This window comes from Etheostoma spectabile, chromosome 21, assembly GCF_008692095.1.
Source record: "Etheostoma spectabile isolate EspeVRDwgs_2016 chromosome 21, UIUC_Espe_1.0, whole genome shotgun sequence".
Taxonomy (NCBI): Eukaryota; Metazoa; Chordata; class Actinopteri; order Perciformes; family Percidae; genus Etheostoma; species Etheostoma spectabile.
In genome coordinates, this window is record NC_045753.1 from 18,218,857 (window position 1) to 18,241,806 (window position 22,950).

Sequence of the window (22,950 nt, forward strand, 5' to 3'; positions counted from 1 at the left end):
AGTTAAAGGGGCAAAGATACAAACTCAAGAAGCTGAACCTGCCAGACAAAATGTAGATCACATCATTTCAACAGGCCTATACTTTTTCTCACTGAGTCTAGCTCAAAGTGCACTAGATTTGTAGACCTCATAAGAAAACTACGTTTTGCATGACTGCAACAAGGTTTGTGCCTTGTTCATTTTAACTTGCAGTCTGTGTTCATCTTTAAAGATTTGCAGTGCTGGCCATACATTAATCTCTGGTCCAGCTTTGTATCTTCTCAACACACTCAATATACAATAGCAAAATGCAAACTTTCCTTTTCATATTTCAAAACAGTATCACTTGTTTCCTAAACAACCTGAATTCAGTTTTGGTATTCTTGATGTTTTGCCTTAACTGGTGTTGAACGTGGTCCGTCAGAGGCAATTCAACCCATTCAGAAATTTTGATATAATGTAAAACTTGTTTCTTACTGAATTCCATTTTGCTCAGCACATACACTGACAATCCTTTTAACTAACTTGGCAAGTCCTGTCTTGATTCAACATACTTAATCCCTTCCGTCAAATCCTTATTTTACAGTTCATTGTTGCACCTAAAGTAGCTCTGTTGTATTTCGGTGTGGCATCTCATGTAACTACAGTCATTTCATTAAAGTAGATACCATATAGCACCTGTAAAGTTAACACTTTCTGAAAGTGGCCGTCTCTAAACACTATGATCTAGACAAAATCCTCTGATCTACGCGTTTTCTATTGCAGCAGCTTTACTAGACATGGACGTCTTGACTGTGTTCTGGAGGGCAGCCGATGAAGACGACGAGGTAGTGCTGGAATTCTTTTCCATGGATTTGAACGAGGACGTGGTGGTGGTGGACTTTTTCTGGACAGTCTGGATGGTCTTCTTCCTCTTAACATGAAGGACCTCCATGGCGTCCATGTTGACGCCTTGTTGAATCTCCTCGCTGGTCTCCACCTGTTCTGAAGTCTGCTGTTGCTGCTGCTCCATCTGCTGCTGGTGATGCAGCTAATAGAAGGAGAGTTAATAGGATCCTTTTTAATAAACTTGATCACTTTGTTGTACCTAAATGTGTTCATCCCATATAGAAAAGGTTTATCCAAAGTAAATTACTAGACTTCAGCTTCCATGTTCCCTCACCATCATCATGTGCTGATAATTTGCAATAGCCTCGTCAGTGGTGACTCCCTCAGCCAGCCCCAGCTCTGCAGCCCGGCGGGCCAGCTCGGCCTTATGGGAGCCAGGAGGGGTCCAGCCCACTCCTCTGATCCAGTTCAGGTCTGACTTGTAGTTCACCTGCAACAAAAGGGAGCAACAATTACGGACATCGATATTGTAGGAATTACATTTGTTCAAATGGGCCTACAAAACAAATACTTTGTTCTTGCAATATTTCCAATTAAATTGATCCAAAAAATCAATAAGTATTTTTACACTTGAATAGTATCCTGCCCCAAGTTTACTGTACGTCACAGCAAACAAAAAATTGCCCTTTACACATCCCGCTGATATGGAGCAACATTAGCATTCACCATGGAGTCTTGTTCCTTGGCATCTGATGACTGTAAGTTCAATATTCACTCTACTTTTAGCTCAGCATTTGGTTTCCATCAACTCCAGAGGGAAATATCTGGCTCTTTAGCTTCTAAATACTCCACTGTGTCCACCGGCTAGTTGCTGACTGTCTGTTTGCTGTTTGGTGTTGGGCAGGTAGCGAACAGTTGTTTTTTTGCTGAAAAAAGCTACTTGCTGAAGCGGGCGAAAACAACACTATTGAGAGTGGTTGTTGATGAATTTAGGATATGCACAATGTCAGCATTAAAATCAACTGAACTATAGAGATTAAAGTATAGATTTTGACACAGGGTTGCTTTATAAGGGCAACAACATTAGCTAAAAATGCGACCTTAGGGACCTTATAATTTTAGTTTTTCTTTAGTGGTGCATATTACCAAAGAAATTTGTAATTAATCAAATTACCATAAAGTCATTGCCACAAAGTGAACCTGGGGTCTTCGAGGCCCCTCATCTAAAGAATTCTTCAGTGTCACACCGATAGTAAATAAATGTGAATTAAATGATTAGGCTTGCTTTAACAAAGCCATGTAGAAAACATTTTTACAATATACTCTACATCTTCATGCAGCATGTCTTACATCACTCTGCAGCTTGTAGGCCTGCTTGGCATGCTTGACATTGAGCTGCTCGGCGTCACAGGTGTAGTCGTGGAGCTTGCTGCGGTAGGTGAGGTCACTAGCCTGAGCCTGACTCTTTTTGGCCTGCAGGAACTCAGGCTGGTCCGCATGGATTTTGTAGTGGCCTCGGTCCTCCTTGGACTGGCGTTTGTACTCCAGGTTGCTCTGGAGTTTGCTGGCTGCCAGAGAGTGCACCATCTTAGGGTCATCCTCCACACAGCGCAGTCCCACCTGCTGACCCTTCTCCTTCAGATGGGACTCCTTGTAGCGGAACTGTGGGAGGGAGAAAAACACAGTTTTAACTAAGAACAAACAAAACTTCTACAGCTTGATTAAAGTTCTTGTGACCAAATTTTGTTTTAGGGATTAAAATAACATGCAGCTACTTCTGAATGCTCTGCTTAAAAATGAGTTAAATACTTTGATTATGCTAACAGGACTCAAATCCTGTCACAAACCCAACTATCACATGAACTCACATCGCTGGCAATTTCTCTGGAGGCCTTGGCAGTTTGGAAGGGAATAGCATCCAGCTTCAGGTCATAGCCCAGATGTTTCACCTGCTCCCCAGATGCTTTGTAAACTTTCTTAATGGGAGAATTATTTTAAAGATAAAAATGTCATAAAGTGAAATTGGCATTTTTCAATGTGGATTTGAAATCATTTGCTTGTATTTAGAATTGTGAGAAAGTGTCTGAGCCGTGCCTTACGTCACTAATCTGCAGGGCGTTCATCCTGGCTCTAACAAAATCTGGATCATCCGAGTGTAAAGTGTACTTGTGCATGTCGTCATTCTTTCCAGATTTGTACAGCCTCTGCCGTATAAAGACATGAGCAGGATATCAACATTATCATTAGCATCACACAACATCCACAATTGTTGTGTTTAGGATTTTTCAGTTGGAACAAACAAAACGTACAATGAGACGGAATTATTTCGTAAGCATGTTAATGTTTTTCCCCCACCTCACTGCACTGTTGGTAGCTCGCCTTAGCATGGACCATATCAGGAGAGTCAGTCACTGAGGTGAACTTCAGGCTGTCTGGCAGCTGACGATACTTCTTCTACACACACACACACACACACACACACATTCATTCAAGTGTAAGATTACTTACTTATTTTTCTAAATCCTGCTAGCAGCCTTGTATGCTATGATGAACATATAAAATATTTTAACTAATATTATTTGCCACATCTACTCACATTACTTATAAGTTCTCCAGCTTTCTTTGCCGACTCCAGCTGAGGTGCACCCACACCGTCCCATGCCACTCCTTTCATGGAACTGAGGTCTGACTTGTAGATTTTCTAGATATAAGGCAATAAAATGTGTCAGTCAAGTTGAACAATAATAATATTATTATTATTATTAATATAATTCCCTTCCTCAGCCACGCCTCTCACCTCACTCTGCAGGTCGTAGGCTGTTTTGGCCCACTTGACCTGCATGCTATCAGGAAGCACCGTATACTCGTGCAGTCTCTTCCTGTAGTCCTGCTCGCTGGCGAGGGCCTGGGAATTCTTAGCTGTCACCAGGTGAATCATGTCTTGGGTGAGGTGGTACTGCCCGCTGGCCGTCAGCGCGTCCTTGCGGTACTCCTGGTTGCTGGCCAGCCGTCCCGCCTGCAGGCAGTGCAGGAGATGCGGGTCATCCGAGACGCTTTTGATCCCAATGTGCTTCCCTTTTTCCAGCAAGTGGTCGTGTTTGTACTTGTTCTGCAGAGACACAAACGTAAGAGCTATAGTTCACTGCAATTCAGTGTAATGACCCTGCTCTAAATCCTACTGTTCTCAAGCTTAGAATGCATATTTTTTACACTCTGGGGTTTATTCAACTCTAAGATCATTTTAAAAGGCTGCACTTTGTGCTGCTGTATTTGGTTGCATTATAGGCATTGGCCATGTGCATGTGGTCTCTCTATAGGTAGATATTTTTGACAAATATGAGACCTTTGTTTTTTTTTTACTTCAGTTGTAATGTTTTTAGGTCTAGTATAAACTCACATCACTGGCGATGCCTGTGGAGCTCTTGGCAGCCTGGAAGGGGATGTCCTGCATGGTGAGTTTGTAGCCCTGAGCCCTCAAAGTGTTCCAGGACTCTCTGTACTTGATCTGGAGCAGAGAGATAAACAACAAATGATCATTAACCTTAAAATAACACAATCTATAGAAAAAAGTCACAGATGTTTATAGTATAATGTATTTGGTCTAATGTATGAGGTCACAGTAACTTATACTACCTCACTAAAGTTGGCTGCATTGATCTTTGCTTGTGTGATCTCTGGTCTCTCAGTTGTTACCGTGTAGTTATGCTGATCATTCACCCCTTTCTCTTTGTACAAACGCTGGGAGAGATTTATAAAACAGCATACTATTGAAAATACAGGATTCACATGTGCAACTTAATTAAGCCAAGGTTACGAGAACAGAACTTAAAAAAATGTGCTCAATGTCTCACTTCATTTGTGATCTTTCCACTGAATTTGGCATGGACAATATCTGGAGAGTCAGCGATAGAGGTGTGCTTGAAGTTGTACGGCTGTTGACGGTACTTTTTCTGTTACATTAAAAACAACAAAGTTAATCTCTGATTTTGTAGATTTCAGGGTGAATAAAGTCGATATTTTGCATTCTTAACAAGGAAATCAACATTCAAATTTCAGAAATATTGCAATACCAATACACAAGATATGTTCATGATATCATATAATGGAATTTTTAAGATCTAGACCTACATGTAGGCAAGAGCAGCATCAAGTACTGTATGTACACTTAACAAATTGAAAAAGGAATACAAAAATTATAAGATGTCCTACATCACTGATGAGGTCTGTGGCCCTCTTGGAGCCTTCAATCTGCAGAGCCCCAGTTGCGATCCAGGCTGCACCACGCAGGTAGTTCAGGTCAGAGCGATACACTTTCTGTGACAAACACACACATGTAAATACAACTTGTAATAAACAAGACAAAGACTAAATATGCAACAAATTATTAAAGTGAAATACTGTATGTGTTGTCAAGTCAACTCCTTTAGACTTTGTGCTATCTATTACAGAGGTGACGCTACCTTGTGTGTTGGTTAAACACTATTTCTAAGTAAGTGTTTACACTTTGTTTATTAAATAAACTAACAGGAAAAGCATTCATATTTAAACAACATATTTCAAAGTTTGTGACGCAATTGATCAAACTTTGATTGAAAAAGTGTACATTAAAAATTTATGTGGCAACTTGAAAAATGTAATGTTTTTTTTCTGTCTCACCTCACTCTGCAGAGCGTACGCTTTCTTGGCCGCCTGCACCTTAATGTCATCAGGATGCAGGGTGTACTGATGCAGGGTGAGCCTGTAGTCCTGATCGCTGATCAGCGACTGAGCCTTTTTAGCGTGGGAGACCTCCAACATGTCCATGGATAGGTGGAACTTTGAGAGCTCCTTCGCCGAGTCCTGCTTGTACTTAATCTGGAGAGGGACAAAGGAACAAGGGAGGAAGAGAGAGAGTGTTTGGAACATAATATATTATTAGTTTGTTTTGTAGTATTAGTATTGTTAGTATTTTTTGCCTTCTGAGTAACAGTTAGCACTTACACCACTCTGCAGTCTGCTGGCATGAACCGAGTGAGCCATGTTAATGTCATCCTGCAGTCCCTTCAGTCCAATCATCTTTCCTTTGGTCTTCTCAAATTCCTCTTTGTACTTTTGCTGAAATGACAAATCATTCACTTTCAAGATGCTGTAGTGAAATGCTGTGTAATGTTTTAAGGCATCAGTGTGTTCAATAGCCAGTTCAACTAAAATTAATGACATTATATACATATAAGCAATCTGCTGTTAAGACCATTATATAAAGAGATTTAGCGGTTCTTTAATCTGCTACTTTCTGTGTCAAAAAATAATCAGCAACTCAAAATGTTTTTAGGCCAACAGTGAAAATGACATAACGTGATAACATGAACAACAAGTTGCAAGCTTACATTGCTGAGGATTTCTGTAGACGCTTTGGCAGACTGGAAAGGTATGGCATCCAGACGCAGCTTGTAGCCACCATCACGTATCTTAGTCCAAGATTCTTTGTAACAGCTCTGAAAATGCAGATAGATAAACTAAGTTCAAGACCTCACACACAAAGACAGCTTACTGGATTGATTTACTGGCTGTTTGATGGATTTAACGTGTCTGTGTGAGTTCTTGTAAGTGTGGTTTTACCTCGCTGAGGTTTATAGCATTGAGCTTGGCCTGAACCATCTCAGGCAGCTCTCCGCTGAGTGTGTAGTTGTGCTTCATGTTTTCACCCTTCTCCCTGTACAGCCTCTGTAAAGAAGAACACAGGGCATTACTGAACACCCAATACACCTCTATTTCTATACTAGACATGTTAAGTTTGGCACAGCTCCAAGTTCAGTGAAAAGAGATCACAAGTATACATTTTAACAAGATGTGACAAGTTGTAATATTCATAGGTGACAGAAATACATCAGACTGCATTTTAGTTGCATACTGTATCTGTTGAATTAAACAAAAGCGTAACTTACATCAACAGCCAATTTGTTGCTGAGTTTGGCTTGAACCATCTCTGGAGTGTCTTCAATACTGGTATACTTCAGAGCACTCACGCCCTGACGGTACTTTTTCTAGATAAGAAAAGAGTGATGAATATCTAAATACTGTCATAGTGAAATAAAGTGCAAATGCATTTGATTGACAGTAAAGGACACAGTATCATCAAAAACAATTGAACGTGCAAATTAACTTTCTGGCAAAATTAAAATCCTTATATTTTTATTATATTTTGTAACATAGATAAATATACAGTACATACATAAATAGATAGAAGTCTGCTACGGAGGAACTCAAGGCTCTGCTCTATTTATGTACAGCCAGTCATTTCATGGTCTAATATTGGTAACCCGGACTGGAATGACCCTTAAAATAAGTGGCTGCTTATGAAGAGGTTATGAATAGAGTCTGGTGTTTACCAGTCTGTACTGGATGTGTCACAGAAATATCTTTATGTACCATTTGCAAGCATTTACAAAAAATGGGGGTTAAAAAGTCTTTGGATAAGAAGGGTGTTGTGACAAAGAGGCAAAACGTTTAGGAAGGAGTTGACAGGACAATAATTTTGCAAGATTATTATATCTATAGACATTCAACAAACTCTTACATCATTAGTTATCTCATCTGTCAAATGTTTTTTTTTTATAAATAAATAAGATATCAGAGCTTGGACGTTTCCTTGATGAAGTTGCTGGGCCCTTATTCAGAATCATGAACACACTGAGCTAAAAAGATGTGGGCCCCAAAAAGCTTCAACACTTGGTGTTAATGAGGGATGCTTCACAGCTTTCCCTCCGAAGGCTTTCTGATCTACCTTAAAATCTCTAAAAAACAGTGATGTAATACTGCAATGTAAGCAACGTGGACTCACAAACGTATTTCATTTAGTAAAGAGAAAGAAGCAAGGAAAGAGGGAGCCCTATGTAATAGTGAAGTTGGATCTTTTTATATGTAACAGCTTCAGTTACTATAATCAGTCTGGTCTCTAGCTGGGTGTAGTCTACATACTTAACCCAGTATCTAGAGAACAGGAATGGTCCACAACTCTTTAAATACATTCTGACCAAAGCTGTAAACCTAGATATGTGCTTTCTAGTCAGATGTTACTCACTTTCTAGTGCTCTCTGTGCTAATTTACCTACATAGCACTTCAGTGTGGTTAATCATGTACTGCATGGTTATTGGTTTAAATTACATTTAACTTCCAACCCAATTAAACATAAATGAGGGAAATGTAAATGAAGGTCGAAGACAGAAACTGTTGCCGTGTTTTAGCATTTAACAATATAGGTGACGGCGTTTATCCTTTTAAGTAATACTACCTATAATGTCACCCCTTAACCTGCAGCGGATTTCAGCAGTGCATTCTGGGTCATAGGGTTGGACGTTACCTCGCTGAGGAGATCCCCGGCTTTCTTCGCCTGCTGGACATCCAGAGATTTTGAGGCCTCCCAGCCAACACCCTTCATCCAGTTCAGATCTGACCTATACTGATTCTAAATACAGATACACACAGCCTTTACATCTCTGTAGTGAAATAATCATTTAGCATAAAACAAGTTGGTATTTGAATGTCTAATGATGAGACTTACATCACTCTGTAGTCCATAGGCCTTCTTAGCCCAGGCAACATTCATATCAGTTGGCAGAGTAGTATACTCATGAAGAAAAGTCCTGTAATTGGTCTCGGTTGCCAGGTCTTGAGCCTTCTTGGCATGGCTGATGTTCAGCATATCCAGAGAAACGCTGGGGACGAGATTAATTTCATGAAATAAAGAGTTTTGTTTCAAAATGATGGAAGATTTAAGCGACAGTTTTCATGGTTTTATACTACAGTACTCTTTGGTTATTATAACATTATTATTTCAATGTAATTATCTATGTTTTAGGAAGACGTCTAGGGTTCTTATCTCTAAAATGACTGTGAATGCTAAATAAAAACCTCTTTTAAAAAGGTCCAATGTGTAGGAATGTATCCCATCTAGCGTTGAGGTCATATCCATACACATTATAACTCTCTCGTACTATGCAGTTCAAAGTACGTATTACAGCTACGGTAGCATTCACACTTCAAAAATCCAGTCTCTTGCTCTTTTTAATATCCTCTTTCTTTTTCAGGGCAAAAGAAGCAGTATCCTGTTTATGAAATTTGGATTTTGAACATGTGAGGTTTTCATGTTTCCTTCTTCAAACTTCTCGGGGGCTGGGAAGCGACAATACCCATTAGCAGCATTAGCAACACAAGTGAGTTTATCATGTGACAGTGAAAACGCAAAAGGTGGAGCAGTATGTCTTGTATGTCCCTTACCGGCTAACATATTTCAAGATGGAGCATGAATATGGAGCATCTAACCCAGTTCATGCGAGTGAAAATGTAAAATTTTAAGCCAAAAGGAATACTTGGAATTGATGGTGGCGGTAAATATTAATGTTTGTAAACGGGCAACACAGATTTTGATAATGAAAAACTAACAATGTTAAACACTGGACCTTTAAACAACAGTCTTTCAGAATTTTAGAGCTCTTAAATCATCACAGCACAAACAGTAATCAAGTGTTCTGCTGTTTATCTTACCAGCTATATAGCTTCAGTTAACTGTATTTACCTGGAGTATCAGGTGTAACATTATCCCTGATAAATTTAATCTGGTTCTGAAGTCCAAGATTGGAACCAAGTGCTAAAAAAGGCTCCATCAAGGTCAAGAGCCTCACCTGTATTTGCTCTTAGTGTCCTCATAGTCCTTCTTGTAGTGGCGGCCACTCTGTAGTTTAGTGGCCAGAGCAGAGTGGGCCATCTGAGAATCATCGCCAACTGACTTAATGCCAATCACCTTGCCTTTGTTTTTCTCATACTTCTCCTTGTATTTGACCTGCAAGGATACAAAATATTAGTGGTTTTACTAAAAAGCCAGTCTATGATTTTGTTTTGTACACTAACACACTAAGTTAGAATATAGTGTACATTATGGCACTTGAAGAAAAGAACTTTCTTTTCCTCAACCTTAAAGATGAAGACTGTTTTTAAAATAACTCACATCACTGGCAAGGTCTCTTTTGGCTTTAGCGGTGAGTATAGAGAGAGAGTCCAAATGCAGCTCAAAGCCCTTTTCCCTCTGCTTCTCCCAGTTGCTCTTGTACACTTTCTAAAATAGAAGTAGAAATCTCAGTTAGGATTTGGTTGGTTTCTAAGTCATTGTTAAACAGAGATGGGAAGTAACAAAGTACAAATGTTTTGTTACTCTACTCAGATATTTTTTACTTTACTACTTACATTTTTTACACAAATATAAGTACTTTCTACTCCTTACATTTTACAAATATGTCTCTTTACTTTAGTTTCAAATAATTTCAGTGGAGATACGGTTATTATTTTTTGCATCATCAATACCGAATTCAATCTTATTGGATGGGAACATACTTTGCACTTGACGCACCACTACAATTTGCCATCTAGTTGTTGTTAGTTGAAACTCTAAAAGTATGAGGAACTTTTTAATTAATGTCTGTTTAGTAATTCATATTTTATCCTTCACTTTCTTTGCAAAAGCCATATTTGAACACACATGTAGATTCCTTTAAATGTTAAGGGGAAGATTAAAAAAGAGAAACTGGATCTGTGAATTTTCACAGAATCACAAAAAAGTCATATTTGCTACTCAGTCAGAATCTTATTAACCTGGAATCCCAGTCTCTGACACAATAATCATATATGTGATGTTTTAGGCATTTTGGCAGAAATCCATTTAAAGTGTAGGCAAAGGCATATAAGGTGCCTTTTTTCCATGTCCACTTGAACCAGTAGCACACAATCCAAATTGTCTGATATGCTTTACTGTACGTCACAATGGAAACATCCTTCTCAGCATTGAGCAGGATTGTTGCCCAGCCACAGTTAAAGTGAAGAGGTTGTTACTGTATCGTACAATTCTTGACATAATAAATGTAGGTTATGAATTAAGGCAACATCACAGTAGTTTAAGTGAAGTGATCAACAAACTATTACTGTTCCAAATTTATTCTATTTTTGCAAAGGCTTTATTGAAGTGCACCAGACATAATCATCACTGGAAAAGAAAACTGTTATAGTCAACAGATTATAACAACACGAGAAACAACTGTATTAACTGTGAATGAAGCAATACTTTCTAACCTCTAGTCAGGTGCAAAATGGGTGGAGCTATGCCAGGAATTATGTAATACCACTAAACTTTATGGACTCATAAAAATGATAATTGGATAGGTTGTCCCACCGTAATGGGTACAACAAAACAAGCTCACACTGTACTGATTAAAAGTATAATTAGGCAACATACTTTATGTGAAAACACCCGTGTGACTATGGGTGTGCAGGAGCTATAATATAGAAGAACATAACTATGTTGTCCAATACTTGATACAACAGAATAAGGTATATACTGGGGCTGCATGGGATGGAAAAAATATGCAACGTGTAATCCATTTGATAGAATTCCTTAAAACAATAGATGTTACAAAACAAAGATTTAAGGCTATTATCTGCTTCATATCTTCCTATTGTTGTATAACTCTTGCATATGCCAGTGTTATCATATAGCTTCTCTTTGCAATGAAATTCACTGAACTTACCCCACTAAGAAGGTCGGCGTTCGCCTTTGCTTGTCTGAAGAGGGGTTCATCTTTTGTCATGGTGTACTGGTGTATCATTTGTTCTGTGTTTGCTTTGTATGCCAGCTAAAAATCAGAATCAGATAGACATATGATATGAGAGTGAACCATAATTAAATGTACCTAATTCTAGCTTTAAAGTGAAGACCTTACGTCACTCTGCAATTCCTGGCTTTTCTTGGCATGTTTCATGGAGAGATCATCTGCCACTTGGGTGAACCTGATGCTGTCTGCCTTCTGACGGTATTTGGTCTGTGATGAAAAGAGAAGTGGTACACTAGATAAACAGTGTATGTAATATAGTGTATAGTCATTAACAAACTGAAATATGTAGACACAAACACATTATTGTACTGACATCACTAAGCAGCTCTCCAGCTTTCTTGGCCTGGGTAACATTCAGACATCCTTCTGTCTCCCAGCCCACTCCTTTCATCCAGTTCAGGTCTGAACGATACTGGTTCTGTGGACCAACAGAAAGTGACATTAACCAGGGAAAATACTTTTGTATTGCATTTACCATTTTAATAACAGACTAGGGCTCATCCCCTCCTCCCGTCTCTCACCTCGCTTTGCAGGGAATAAGCCTTTTTGGCTTGCTTGACCTTGATGTCATCAGGCATGACGGTGTAGTCGTGCAGCTTTGTGCGATACTCTAGATCGCTGGCGAGGGCCTGAGCCTTTTTGGCATGGCTCAGGTTGATCATGTCCAGAGGAAGGCTGAACTGGGCCTGGCTCTCCTTGGAGCTCTTTTTGTACTCAATCTGAAGTGATGAAGATAAAAAGGTTAATTTGAAGCATTATGTGTGATATGCATTTTAATGCCTGTAATTACTGATCAAAATGACTTCTGCTTACATCACTGTTCATCTTGGCCACGTGAAGAGAGTGTAGAGTCTTTGAGTCGCTCACGTTGACCCCCACTGCCTTTTCCTTGTTCTTCATGTAGGTCTCTTTGTATTTAATCTAAAACACATGCACTAAATACATTTAATTTGCCAAATATTACATTTGATTAAACACTAGAAATTAGCTCTGCCTCACAAAGTTTGCATCTCCTTGCAGTGGAGAAGAGTGTGTGTTTGCTTACATCACTTGCAAGATCACGGGAAGCCTTAGCTGCTTTGACACTCAGGTCGTCCACACCGATGTCGCAGGCTTTAGACTTGGTTTTCTCCCACTCCTCTTTATATTTAATCTGGAGTGATACATTCAAAGGATCAAATTATCATTTGTAAGTGATATTCTGTAACTATGTGATTGAGCGTGCATGTGCATGCATTTAACTTACATCACTGCACAAGGCAGCATTGGCTTTGGCCGTTTTGATTTGGGGCAGGTCCTGGGATAGTGTGTACTGATGTTTGGTCTTTTCGTAGCCTTTTTTGTAATTTAGCTAAAAGACACACAATTAACACATTTTAATTCTACACTCAGCTCAGCGCTCACTAGTACAATGTGCAGCTAAAAACTTCTGATGAAGTTGGTATGATCATCATCAATCTTTGTTGTTGTTATAAGGCAGTTTACTTACGTTGCTGACAAGCTGAGCATTTTTCCTTGCTAAAATAATCTCAGGTGTGTCGGTCGCTTGACTGTACTTGACCTGGTCAATGTGTTGCCTGTAGTTCTTCTGCAATCATATAAGAAACATTTTTTTCAAATAAAAAAATGTATTACATGAGATGATCCACCGTACTGAGAAAAATATTTGTAACTGTAATGTTTTTCATGGCAATTTTAATGTAAGTTGCATGTAGGTAAAAGAAGTAGACACTTATGGATTGGATTTGAGAATACTCACATCTTTTAGTGGGTCAAGTTTCTTTTGGCTTTGGTAGCCTGGTGTGACGGTGGCTGGGTAGTTGTATTCACCCTGCTCCTGTTCACAGCCTTGTTTATATGAAATCTGGAATTTACAAGAATACTATATCAGTGATTTTATCTCTGGCACATCAGTTATTTTTTGGTCATGTTTGTTCATCATTCAATCCTCATCAGCTAAACATCTTAGCATAGATTTTATGATAAATACTACACTGATCATGTTTATGCTTTTAAAAAAAAGAAGAGAATAGTTATCTAAAATCCAAAATGTTAGCCCTTGATAAAAAACTGGATTTAAGCAGAGCCAATTTAAATATATTGTATGTAAATATTATTTGCGTTACTATTTAATGAATTGCTATCATAAGTCTATGAAAAACAAGGCTTACATCACTAGCCAGTTTCCTGGCTTTCATGGCATGCATGGTCTTCTTATCGATTCCTGAGTCTCCATGGTGACCCTTCATGTCACTGATGTACTTCTCTCTGTATTTGTTCTTTTAAAAATATAGAAATATGAAAATTAGAATCAGTATGCAGGTGTGTATGATACAACCATTATATCCAAACATGTGCCCTTATTAGTAATTATTAAGTTTGTTGTACTTATTTGTAATTTATAAAAACGTGAAATAAATTACTTGATTGAAAAAGTCTGTCATGCTTACATCACTTGTGAACTTGGCAATTTTAGCAGCATTTTGAAACTGTGGTGTCTCACAGAAATTGATGCTGTGACCTTTGGTGTTCTCCAAGTCCTTCTTATACTCCACCTGTTTGAAAAGATGAAAAATTACAGCAGCTACTTTGTAACATTTTCCATTGCAACACCCTTTTTTGTTCCCACTAACCATCGGAGCTTTTGTTATGTGCTAAATATAAAGTGCTTGGCACTAATCAGTCACCATCACTGACACTCCATCATAACTCAAGAGTCACTGAGACAAACCTTTAATCTTAAATATGCTTTGCTGAGCCTAAATATGACTTGTTAGTTGTTTTGTCACCTTTGAATGGTTATTAGAGTAAAATCCGAACATTGTTCATTGACATGCAAATAACTAGTGGCATTTCAATGTCAAGTTCCCAAGGCTCAGAATAGTTGCTTAAGAGTAAAGCACTGTTCTCCTGTGTGAGCTAATAAGTAACATTAGTTTGACAGGATGTCCTGTGGCCTTGGAGGGAAGCTGTAACCACACCGGACAGACATGAGAGAAATGCTAAAAATGCAAGTTGGGTGACTTCATGTCTGCTGCAAGCTGACACAGTATGTCCAATATTTAAGCTCTTAAACATGCACACATGCACTGAGCAGCAACATGTTTACCAGTAAACACTTTGTCATTAAGCTAGAAATAAGATAAAAGCCTGAATGAAGTTCTGGTCTTTGCCTTGAGAGCCTGACAATTACTCACAAACAAGCTCACCTCACTGACAATCTTGTTGATCTTTCGGGCGTTCTTTAGTGCCAGATTGTCCTCGGATGTCAGGCTATGGAAGTGTGAGGTGCCCTTCATCTTGTTTAAGTCCTTCCTATATGTTAGCTGCAAAGACATGAAGGATGATTGAGTGCATATAGGAGGACAATATTTTTTGTTTCTTCTTTTTTATCATTATTTTTTGGGCATTTTTAGGCCTTTATTTGACAGGACCACTAAAGAGGGGGAAAGAGAGGGTGAATGACATAAAGCAAAGGGCCACAGGTCAGAGTCAAACCCGGGCCCGCTACATCGAGGAGTAAACAACTATATATGGGCGCCCGTTCTACCAACTGAGCTATCCAGGCGCCCATATGTTGCGTATCTGTAGGAGATTAGCGGTGGACACACATCTAATTTAGTCAGTGTGGAAAGTTTAAAGAATGACAACACAGGGATGCTTTCACATTGTAGTCCCTCAGCTAGTCTGCCCGATGATGACAAGGCCAGATGATTGATGAAGCTGTAGCTCTTACACTCTACCCTTTGTTATGTTTTGACAGCATTTATAACCGGTTCACATGGTTAAACAATGGATAGAGGCTCAATTTTAAGACGGACCAAGCTTCCAACTACTTTCATGTCAGACTCAAGGTGTATTAAAGTTTAATGAAGGTCCTACTTTATCTTTATCAAAAGTATGGTATTTACAACGTTTATAAGCACTCAATATGCTGTCAGCTTGATACTCACATTGCTAGCATTTTCCTGAGCCTTCTTTGCCAAATGATAACCAGGAGTGATCATGGCAGGAAAACTTCCTTTGCCTCGTTGCTGCTCAAACTCCTCAGTATAGGCAATCTGCAAACAGAGGATAACTTATTTGTAATTCCAAAATTACAGAAAGTAATACAAATAATTCAAAAAGCGCTGTAAACAATTTTGTATACATTTTAGTGGATTGAAATTAAATCATACAGGATAAGATGTCAATAACGTTAACACATCATTATGGGTCTGAATCCCAAACTATGAAAACCTAAAAAATAACACACACCATAAGCACACCATGTATCCTCTTAATTGTTTTGGATTGGATTGGTTTGGATCTGACAAGGGACCTCTGTTGTCTCTGCCTACAGTATATTTTCTGTGATTCACTGTCATTAATAAAAGAAATAGCATATAAAAATAATGTTGAGACCTATATGGTTTTACAAGAGGGTTTTACATTCAACTTATTAAAAACAGTCAAAGTAAATGTTGTACCTGGCTGAAGTTCTCTGCGTTTTCTCTGGCGTGAACTGCTTCAGCTACTGCTGCCTCAGTGCTGGCTTTACCTCGTATCTCCTGTTCATACATCTGGCGATACTTTATCTGATAGGGCACCCATCCAAAATCCATTATCAACCAATGATCAGAGGTCTGCAACAGCATTTGTGTGCATTCAGTATGAGTATATATTTATGCTACTTACATCACTGGCCTGCTCACCAGCCTTCTTTGACATCTTGTATCCAGGTGTAAGATGTGCAGGAAAGCTACCTTTACCTCTCTGCTGCTCATACTCTTCTGTATAGGCATACTGGAGGAACAAAAGCAATGGTTCAGGCACACATCAACAAGGTTTTTGTTTTTGTTTTTAGGATTATTTTTTTGGCATTTTAGGGTGGGTTGCATGCTCTACTGGGTGAGCTACCCAGGCACCCGCACCTACAGGATTTTAAAGTGAACAGATTTAACAGTAAAATGCTGTAGTATTGCTTTATAAACTGCTTTATAAACTGCTCTGAAACAACATAATAAGATATTATTTAGTCATCATGAAAGACTTAAAGCTTACATCGCTAACAATTTGTCCTTGTTTCTTGGCCAGAAGCACCTCCGGGGGGTCAACAAACGTGGTGTACTTTGAAACTCTCTCCTCGTGTCCTTTTTTATATTCCAACTGCAAATAATCAGAATCAGAATCAGCTTTATTTGCCAGGTATGAGGAAACATACGAGGAATTTTTCTAGGAGCATCTTGGAGCACACTGTGCTTACACATACAAAACAACCAAAATATAAATATACACACTAATATATACACAATATGTAATAAAAAAAAAGTACTTGATTTGGCTCATTATAACGTTGCAACAACTACTGACAGAGACACATATTCACCTCAAACAAATTGGATTTTAGTTACTTGATCCGGAACAGTGTTATCAAAACAAATTCACTTACGCTACTGGCCAGAGTATTGGCAGTTTTAGCAGCCTGGTAACCTGGTGTTATCATTGCAGGGAAGCTGCCTTTTCCTTTGGACTGCTCATAATCTTGTGCATAATTCACCTGCCAAATAAGCACAAAATCAATCAAGGCATTTGACCAATGTTGATGAAAAATAGTTTCTTAGTTGTTTGTTAGACATTAACACAATCCACACTTGCAACAGTGGCTCTTTATTTATTTAAAACACAAAACTAAACCATATTTAGCTTTTATTAATAAATAAATAAAAAGTGTCCTCACGTCACTGATGGTCTTCTGGGCCTGAGACATTGTTACTATCTCTTGGTTGGTCACCATGCCTGAGTACCATGTTTGCTGCTGGGAGAACTCAGACTTAGACTGAAAGGCCTGTTTGGATATAGAGGACAAACTTATTCATTTCCAGCCATTTACAAGACAGGTAATACGTTACCTGTTGTGCCTGTGGGACCTTGTTAAATCAGCCACCCAACCCTACTTTACTTAACCTATATTAAATTATGTTAACAACTGGCAATAAATCTGCCCACACAAAGCCCAAAAATGTTTTTAATCAATAAATTTATTTGTTACATGAAATCATATAAAATACAATTTCAGTGAAATGTATATTTGACCAACATCCAATCCTATTATAAATACAAGAGAGAAGATAATGATGTTTGCAAAGAAGATCAATGGTAAAAGGAACAAAAAGAGAAGTAGGACTGTTTGATCTGAATTTGGGCTGAAACTCCCTTTAGCTGGGTGTAATGGCCAGTTGCTCTACCAAGAGCTCACCTGGCTGGCCATCTGACAGGCTAGGCGAGCCTTCTCCAGCTCCATGGACCTCATGTCATGGTGGAAAGAGGACATAAAGCGCTCGCCATCTTCGCGATACTTCAGCTACAAGTGCACATAGACGACAAGCATTAAGCCAAGGCCAGCACACATTTGCACATACACACGTCAGACATAGACATGTTTAAAGCATCCACTTTGGTATATGGATGCATGAAAATGACAACAAATAAGAAAAGATAACTGTCAGCCCACACTGATATTACCCTGACTTAGGACCCACAGAGCAACACATCACTCTATTCTTATGTTGTCTACTTCAAACCAGACAACTTGAGCTCACATGCTTAATGACGAAGGGATAATATTAGTGTGCTGTAATAATAACTGAGATGTTCCAATCAAGAAGCTGGAGCTGCCAGGAATACTAATATTAGTATAGCTTGATTGCTGGGTATAAGAGTGACTTCTCTGGAGCATGGCTCCATTAAATATGTGACAGGACTTTCTTTCAAAACTGAAAGGGAACGTTTTGTATCAGCCATTTTAAAAACCTTACTAAAGACAAGTCAAGTATCACCAAGGACCTAAGGAAAACAAAATATCTGCATGTTAACCAAAACAAGATATTTTAAAGAGAGTACAGTGGACAGGGTCAGGGGTCACTTAACATGATCTGAAGTCAGCCCTCAGATCAAATAACAACAAGTTAAGTCATATATTTTAGCGGCATACAGCAGTAGCTGATGAACTTGCTAGCCCACCGCTAATATGTGCATAAAAGCATTGCATGAACTCGTAGACACAGACAGACAGGAACAGGTGGCAAGGCAGAGGAGAAGAAGGGATGCAAGGCTGTGTATCCTGATGTATAAATTTAGCCCCCTTAAGCATAATGTGGGCTAAGCAGAGGGGGTAGTCTCGCCTCTGTCACAGGAACAGAAATAACCTAAGCTGCACTCTCCATTCCACACCACTGCTGTCACCACAAACTTAGAGCAGCCGTCTACCTCTCTCTCTTCCACTTGTAAAGATGGAATTAGACCATTTTTTATCTGACTGTAATGGATACATCTGCTTTGGGCTCCAATCTCGAACTTTCTGATTGTATGTGTGTGTGTAGGTTAATAGATCTGATTCATCTGTGAGCTTATCAGTGGTTGTGTGATGAATTGAAAAGCAGGATTGTCCATTTCTAACTAAATTTTCAAGTTTTTGAAAACAATCGCCCATCCAAAAAAAATGTTGTACTTAATGAGAATAATATTGGTATACTATTGACAAATTTAGATATTTAAATTCAGTTATAATGCAACAATGTAAAGGTATCAATCTTTTTTCTTTTTTACATAAATAATGACCACTATGAATAGCGTCTCATGACAAACCAATGATACATTGTTGTTTCACTCATGGCATAGACATTGACTTATGTCAACCTGTCAACAATACATCACGGCTAAGACCAAGGCTGAAATATTTTGTATCACTTTGCTGCTTTTGTGTTTTTGCATGTGACATCATCTCACCTCACTGCTCGCCTTGCTTTGCTTCTTTGCGTTGATGTTGATGGGAGTCTCATAGACACTTGTGAATGTGTTGTTCCTAGGATTGTGTCTGGAAAGATGAGATATGAAAAAAAGTACATCATTTTAATGACCAATTTTAAGTTAATGGAAACAAAAAAAAAGAAAGAATGTATTTCAAACTTGCCCCTAAATATAGATTTCTGATCAGTTTTGGGGATTATGATCAACAAGTGATATCATCAGGTGTTGCTGGTGCTTAGTACTTACACAGAGCAGTATGGCCTTTTCTTGTGGCTGACAAAGTTATTGGCAGTGAGCACCATCTTACAGACATCACAGTGAAAACACGCTTTATGCCAGTTCTGACAGAAGAAAAGACAAATCACATTATTTTAGAGGGTCCTTAAAACTGAATTCTAAAATCTAAATTTGGACTTCAATCTAGGTTATAATGTGGAGACAAAAAAGGTTTAAAACTTGGACATCTTATTTTTGATAACATATTAATAAGACAGATTTAAATGAACAAGGCCCAACATAATGGCAGAAATTAGAGCATGATCTTCCAACTGGACTTTCTGACTTGTTCTTAAATATACCGTAGCTTTCATGTGATTGTTTAACTCTATACCTCTTGCTTTTCATCTCACAAGTTTTTTAGTTATTTCATTGCAGCATCTTGTGAGAGCAACGTAGATGTTTTTCATACTGCAAATATTACAACATAGCGATTGGAATGCAATGTTACTCATTTTACATCAAACATATGCTCGGGTCAATAGCACATTAAAAACTTTTACTTAAAGAAGTATGTCAAGTAGTCAAGAAAGTATGTATGTTTATTTACACTTTATGTTTTAAAACGAGTTCCTTGGCAGATTTTTGCACACTGAGCCATGTGCTGTACTTGACGCAAAGAAATCCTTGGTATAACTTAAATGTTGACATATTCAGGTGAGAAATGTGTTCTAAGAGAAGTTGATTAATAAAAATATAAAATCCAGTGCTTTAGCTCTTTTAAAAGATTGTACCATGCATTACATGGTTAATACTGACTTTGTTGTTACTTTTACAGGCGATTTAAGTATTTTATTGGAAATTGATTTTTAAGATGAAATGCTCAAAAGACACTAGAAACTTTCTTGCTATCACAATATTTCTGTTTATTACCTGGTCAATGCAGTTGATCTTCTCAGCCGGGTAGACCACAAACCCACACCTGGCACAGGTCTGCATTGTGAAAGCTTGTCCTTTTCCCAAAAAACCTTCAGGAAGAATATTAGAAGAAGTGAACTAATAAGAAATGTCGTCGAAAAACAAGAGTCAGGTTAGTCAGGCGACAGTTTAGTGGAAGAACTGGCAGTGACTCGCCAACAGTTGTGGTAGTGTGTCTCTGGTGGTGGTAAACTTAGCTCTGGGACTATAAAACTTTGAAACTGTCTCTTACTTGACACCATGTCCTAAGATGGACCAACCCCCTTCCATGTACCATGGTAGAAGACTGGCTAAATCCAGCTGTCTGTCTGCAGGGAGAGAGAGGGGGACAGAAAGAGACAGCTAGGTCAGATGTCACTGTATATGTGTAATGATCCTAAGTTGGACAGCTAGATCAACTTTGGGCATCTCGCCATGACACTAAGACATAGAATCATAATACATTTTGTTTAGCTTCATCATCTAAGTACGTTGACACATTAAAATTATTTAACCATGGTTTTTAGTTTTTAGCAACTGCACATGAATAAATATGGACATACAAAAAGAAAATATTGACAACTAAGCAGACAACAAAAGTTAAACATACACAAAAAGGGTAATGCATTCCCAAAAACATCTAAGGCACACTGGCTCATCAAACTGCAAAAGTTCCTCAGGATCAAAACCATATTGACCCTAAGGAAGAGCGGTGTGCAGTCAAAATGCGTTTGTCTTGTTGTTAATCCCAAAGCCACTTTAATAAAGGCTTTTAAACTTTTGTACCATGGTACAAAGAAATGTTGTGCCTTGACATTTTGGGGAATTCATTCATTCTTGATGACACATATTGCCTGTTTAAAAATATCAGTTTCTCTCAGTTTAGGGCCCAAAAAATCCAAAACATGATATTTTAGAAAAAGTGTAAATAATATTAAGCCTTCTTACTTTCTTATATTTAGATCCTACTGTGCATTGAAATGGCACAACATCCAGCTTTTATCAATGGTGTTTGATAAATACTGTTTTTTACGTGATTGTACTTGGATTACCAACTCAAAGCCCTACAGCTCATCTATTACTGGTCAGTTTGGCTACCCAGTGGTTGTAATGTTTTGATTAATGTAATGTATGTGTTTTTGATATGCCTATTGTATGTTCATTGTATTTCTATTACTGTTTTATTTTCTTCTCTTTCACTCCTCTATTGTTATGTAGTCATTATAACCAAAACGAGATGATACATCTCAAGAGCTTTATCCTAATAAATTTGATAAAGTAGCTCTACGTTGTCAACAGAGAGAATCCTCGTGATCATATTTTCCTGTTTCACTGTCCATCTTATAGTACACACCTTAACAATACCTATAATAAACTTTTTTTTAAAATCTAAAATGTCTTTTATTTTATTTCCAAAATAATACACAATTGGCCTTTTGCATTTGTCAGCACATGTACATTACAGTAGCTTTAACTCCAATAAGTACACATGCTTTATGAGACTAGAGCTAGCTCCGTTTCAGTGGGCGGTAACTCGCCGTCTCCGGACATTTGACGGCAGAGTGGAAGCGGTTTCTCAAATTCGCACACTGCGGTAGCTAGGGTTACAGCGGTGGACAGATTTTGGTCTACCGCTTCCTAGAGTAACTAGCTAAATACTACCGTCCTGAACTTCTTGCAGACCGCTGTTTTTTTGGAAATGCTCTTGCAGCTAGGCGGTTGCCACGCGGCGGTGTGAAAACAGTTTAGATCAGCAGCAGCTGCGCTTAAGTAGCTAGCTCGCTTCTAGACCGTTCACGGTTAAACAGCTCATTGAAACAACTATCGTGTTTAACTTACAACATCCAACAAAACGTTATATCCTGACTGGTTTTGCGTTACCATGTTCCTATGGTTCCTCCAAGTAAAATAACACATTCAACTAGCTTAGCTAGCTAGCTATATTGCAGCGAAACGTTTGGTAGCCAGCTAACCTTAACTAGCTAACTCTACAGGATTTATCATACTTAATACAAGCCCAACGGAGTTCGTCCTGACGATAACTTCTTCTTTTAATGGCCACTCTACAATTTGACAGTTTTATCTTTGGCAGTACTGCCAGGTTCACTCAATTCCACGTCTTGGAAATCTTAACGTTTATTTAGAAATGTCTTATTTTAAATGAAGTAGGCTTACTGTGTAGAGCGTCTCACACACCTGTCTAAATTGCGTTAGGACGGAGTGAGGGGTTTAGGGAACATCTGTAAATTGGGGCTACACAGGAAATAATCTGGGTTGTAAATTCAACAGCAGGCACAAACGTTTTCTCTTACTGATCAGGGATTTTGCATAATTGTGGTAGTCTGTAAACAGTGAGTGCATGATAACCATATTGTGTGGGGGTATTTGTCTTTTGATGGTGTCATTTTAATATCCTTTGCTTTATATGTTTACCATACCAGTCTATAATGTTTCCATATATCTACTACAGTTTTCTATATTCTGTTAATTTGCTTCACAAATCCAATATGTAAGATAAACTGTAGAGTTTGATTTAAAAGTGAC

General features: G+C 38.4%; 1 protein-coding gene across 3 annotated transcripts; it reads right to left on the minus strand.

Moving 5' to 3' along the window:
* Nucleotides 1–375: 375 nt before the first annotated feature.
* On the minus strand, nucleotides 376–22,427 carry nrap (nebulin-related anchoring protein). Of its 3 annotated transcripts, XM_032501352.1 has the most exons (45): nucleotides 22,413–22,427; nucleotides 20,660–20,735; nucleotides 20,383–20,477; nucleotides 19,480–19,574; nucleotides 19,213–19,300; nucleotides 17,684–17,788; nucleotides 17,165–17,272; nucleotides 16,877–16,984; nucleotides 16,489–16,593; nucleotides 16,123–16,230; nucleotides 15,915–16,022; nucleotides 15,399–15,506; nucleotides 14,655–14,771; nucleotides 13,896–14,000; nucleotides 13,617–13,724; nucleotides 13,205–13,309; nucleotides 12,935–13,033; nucleotides 12,692–12,796; nucleotides 12,491–12,598; nucleotides 12,259–12,366; nucleotides 11,967–12,164; nucleotides 11,759–11,863; nucleotides 11,554–11,652; nucleotides 11,362–11,466; nucleotides 9,792–9,899; nucleotides 9,469–9,626; nucleotides 8,349–8,502; nucleotides 8,148–8,252; nucleotides 6,732–6,830; nucleotides 6,406–6,510; nucleotides 6,174–6,281; nucleotides 5,788–5,901; nucleotides 5,464–5,661; nucleotides 5,017–5,121; nucleotides 4,659–4,757; nucleotides 4,441–4,545; nucleotides 4,205–4,312; nucleotides 3,605–3,916; nucleotides 3,404–3,508; nucleotides 3,163–3,261; nucleotides 2,907–3,011; nucleotides 2,676–2,783; nucleotides 2,158–2,469; nucleotides 1,142–1,297; nucleotides 725–1,009 (listed from the first exon to the last, which is right to left on the minus strand). In XM_032501352.1, the coding sequence occupies exons 2-45, from the start codon at nucleotides 20,667–20,669 to the stop codon at nucleotides 725–727; spliced, it is 5,448 nt and encodes a 1,815-aa protein (XP_032357243.1). In that variant the 5' UTR covers nucleotides 20,670–20,735; nucleotides 22,413–22,427. The 3 variants fall into 3 exon arrangements, with proteins under 3 accessions (XP_032357244.1, XP_032357245.1, XP_032357243.1); XM_032501353.1 differs by lacking the exon at nucleotides 22,413–22,427 and having other exon boundaries at nucleotides 376–1,009; XM_032501354.1 differs by lacking the exons at nucleotides 17,684–17,788; nucleotides 22,413–22,427 and having other exon boundaries at nucleotides 376–1,009.
* Nucleotides 22,428–22,950: the final 523 nt, after the last annotated feature.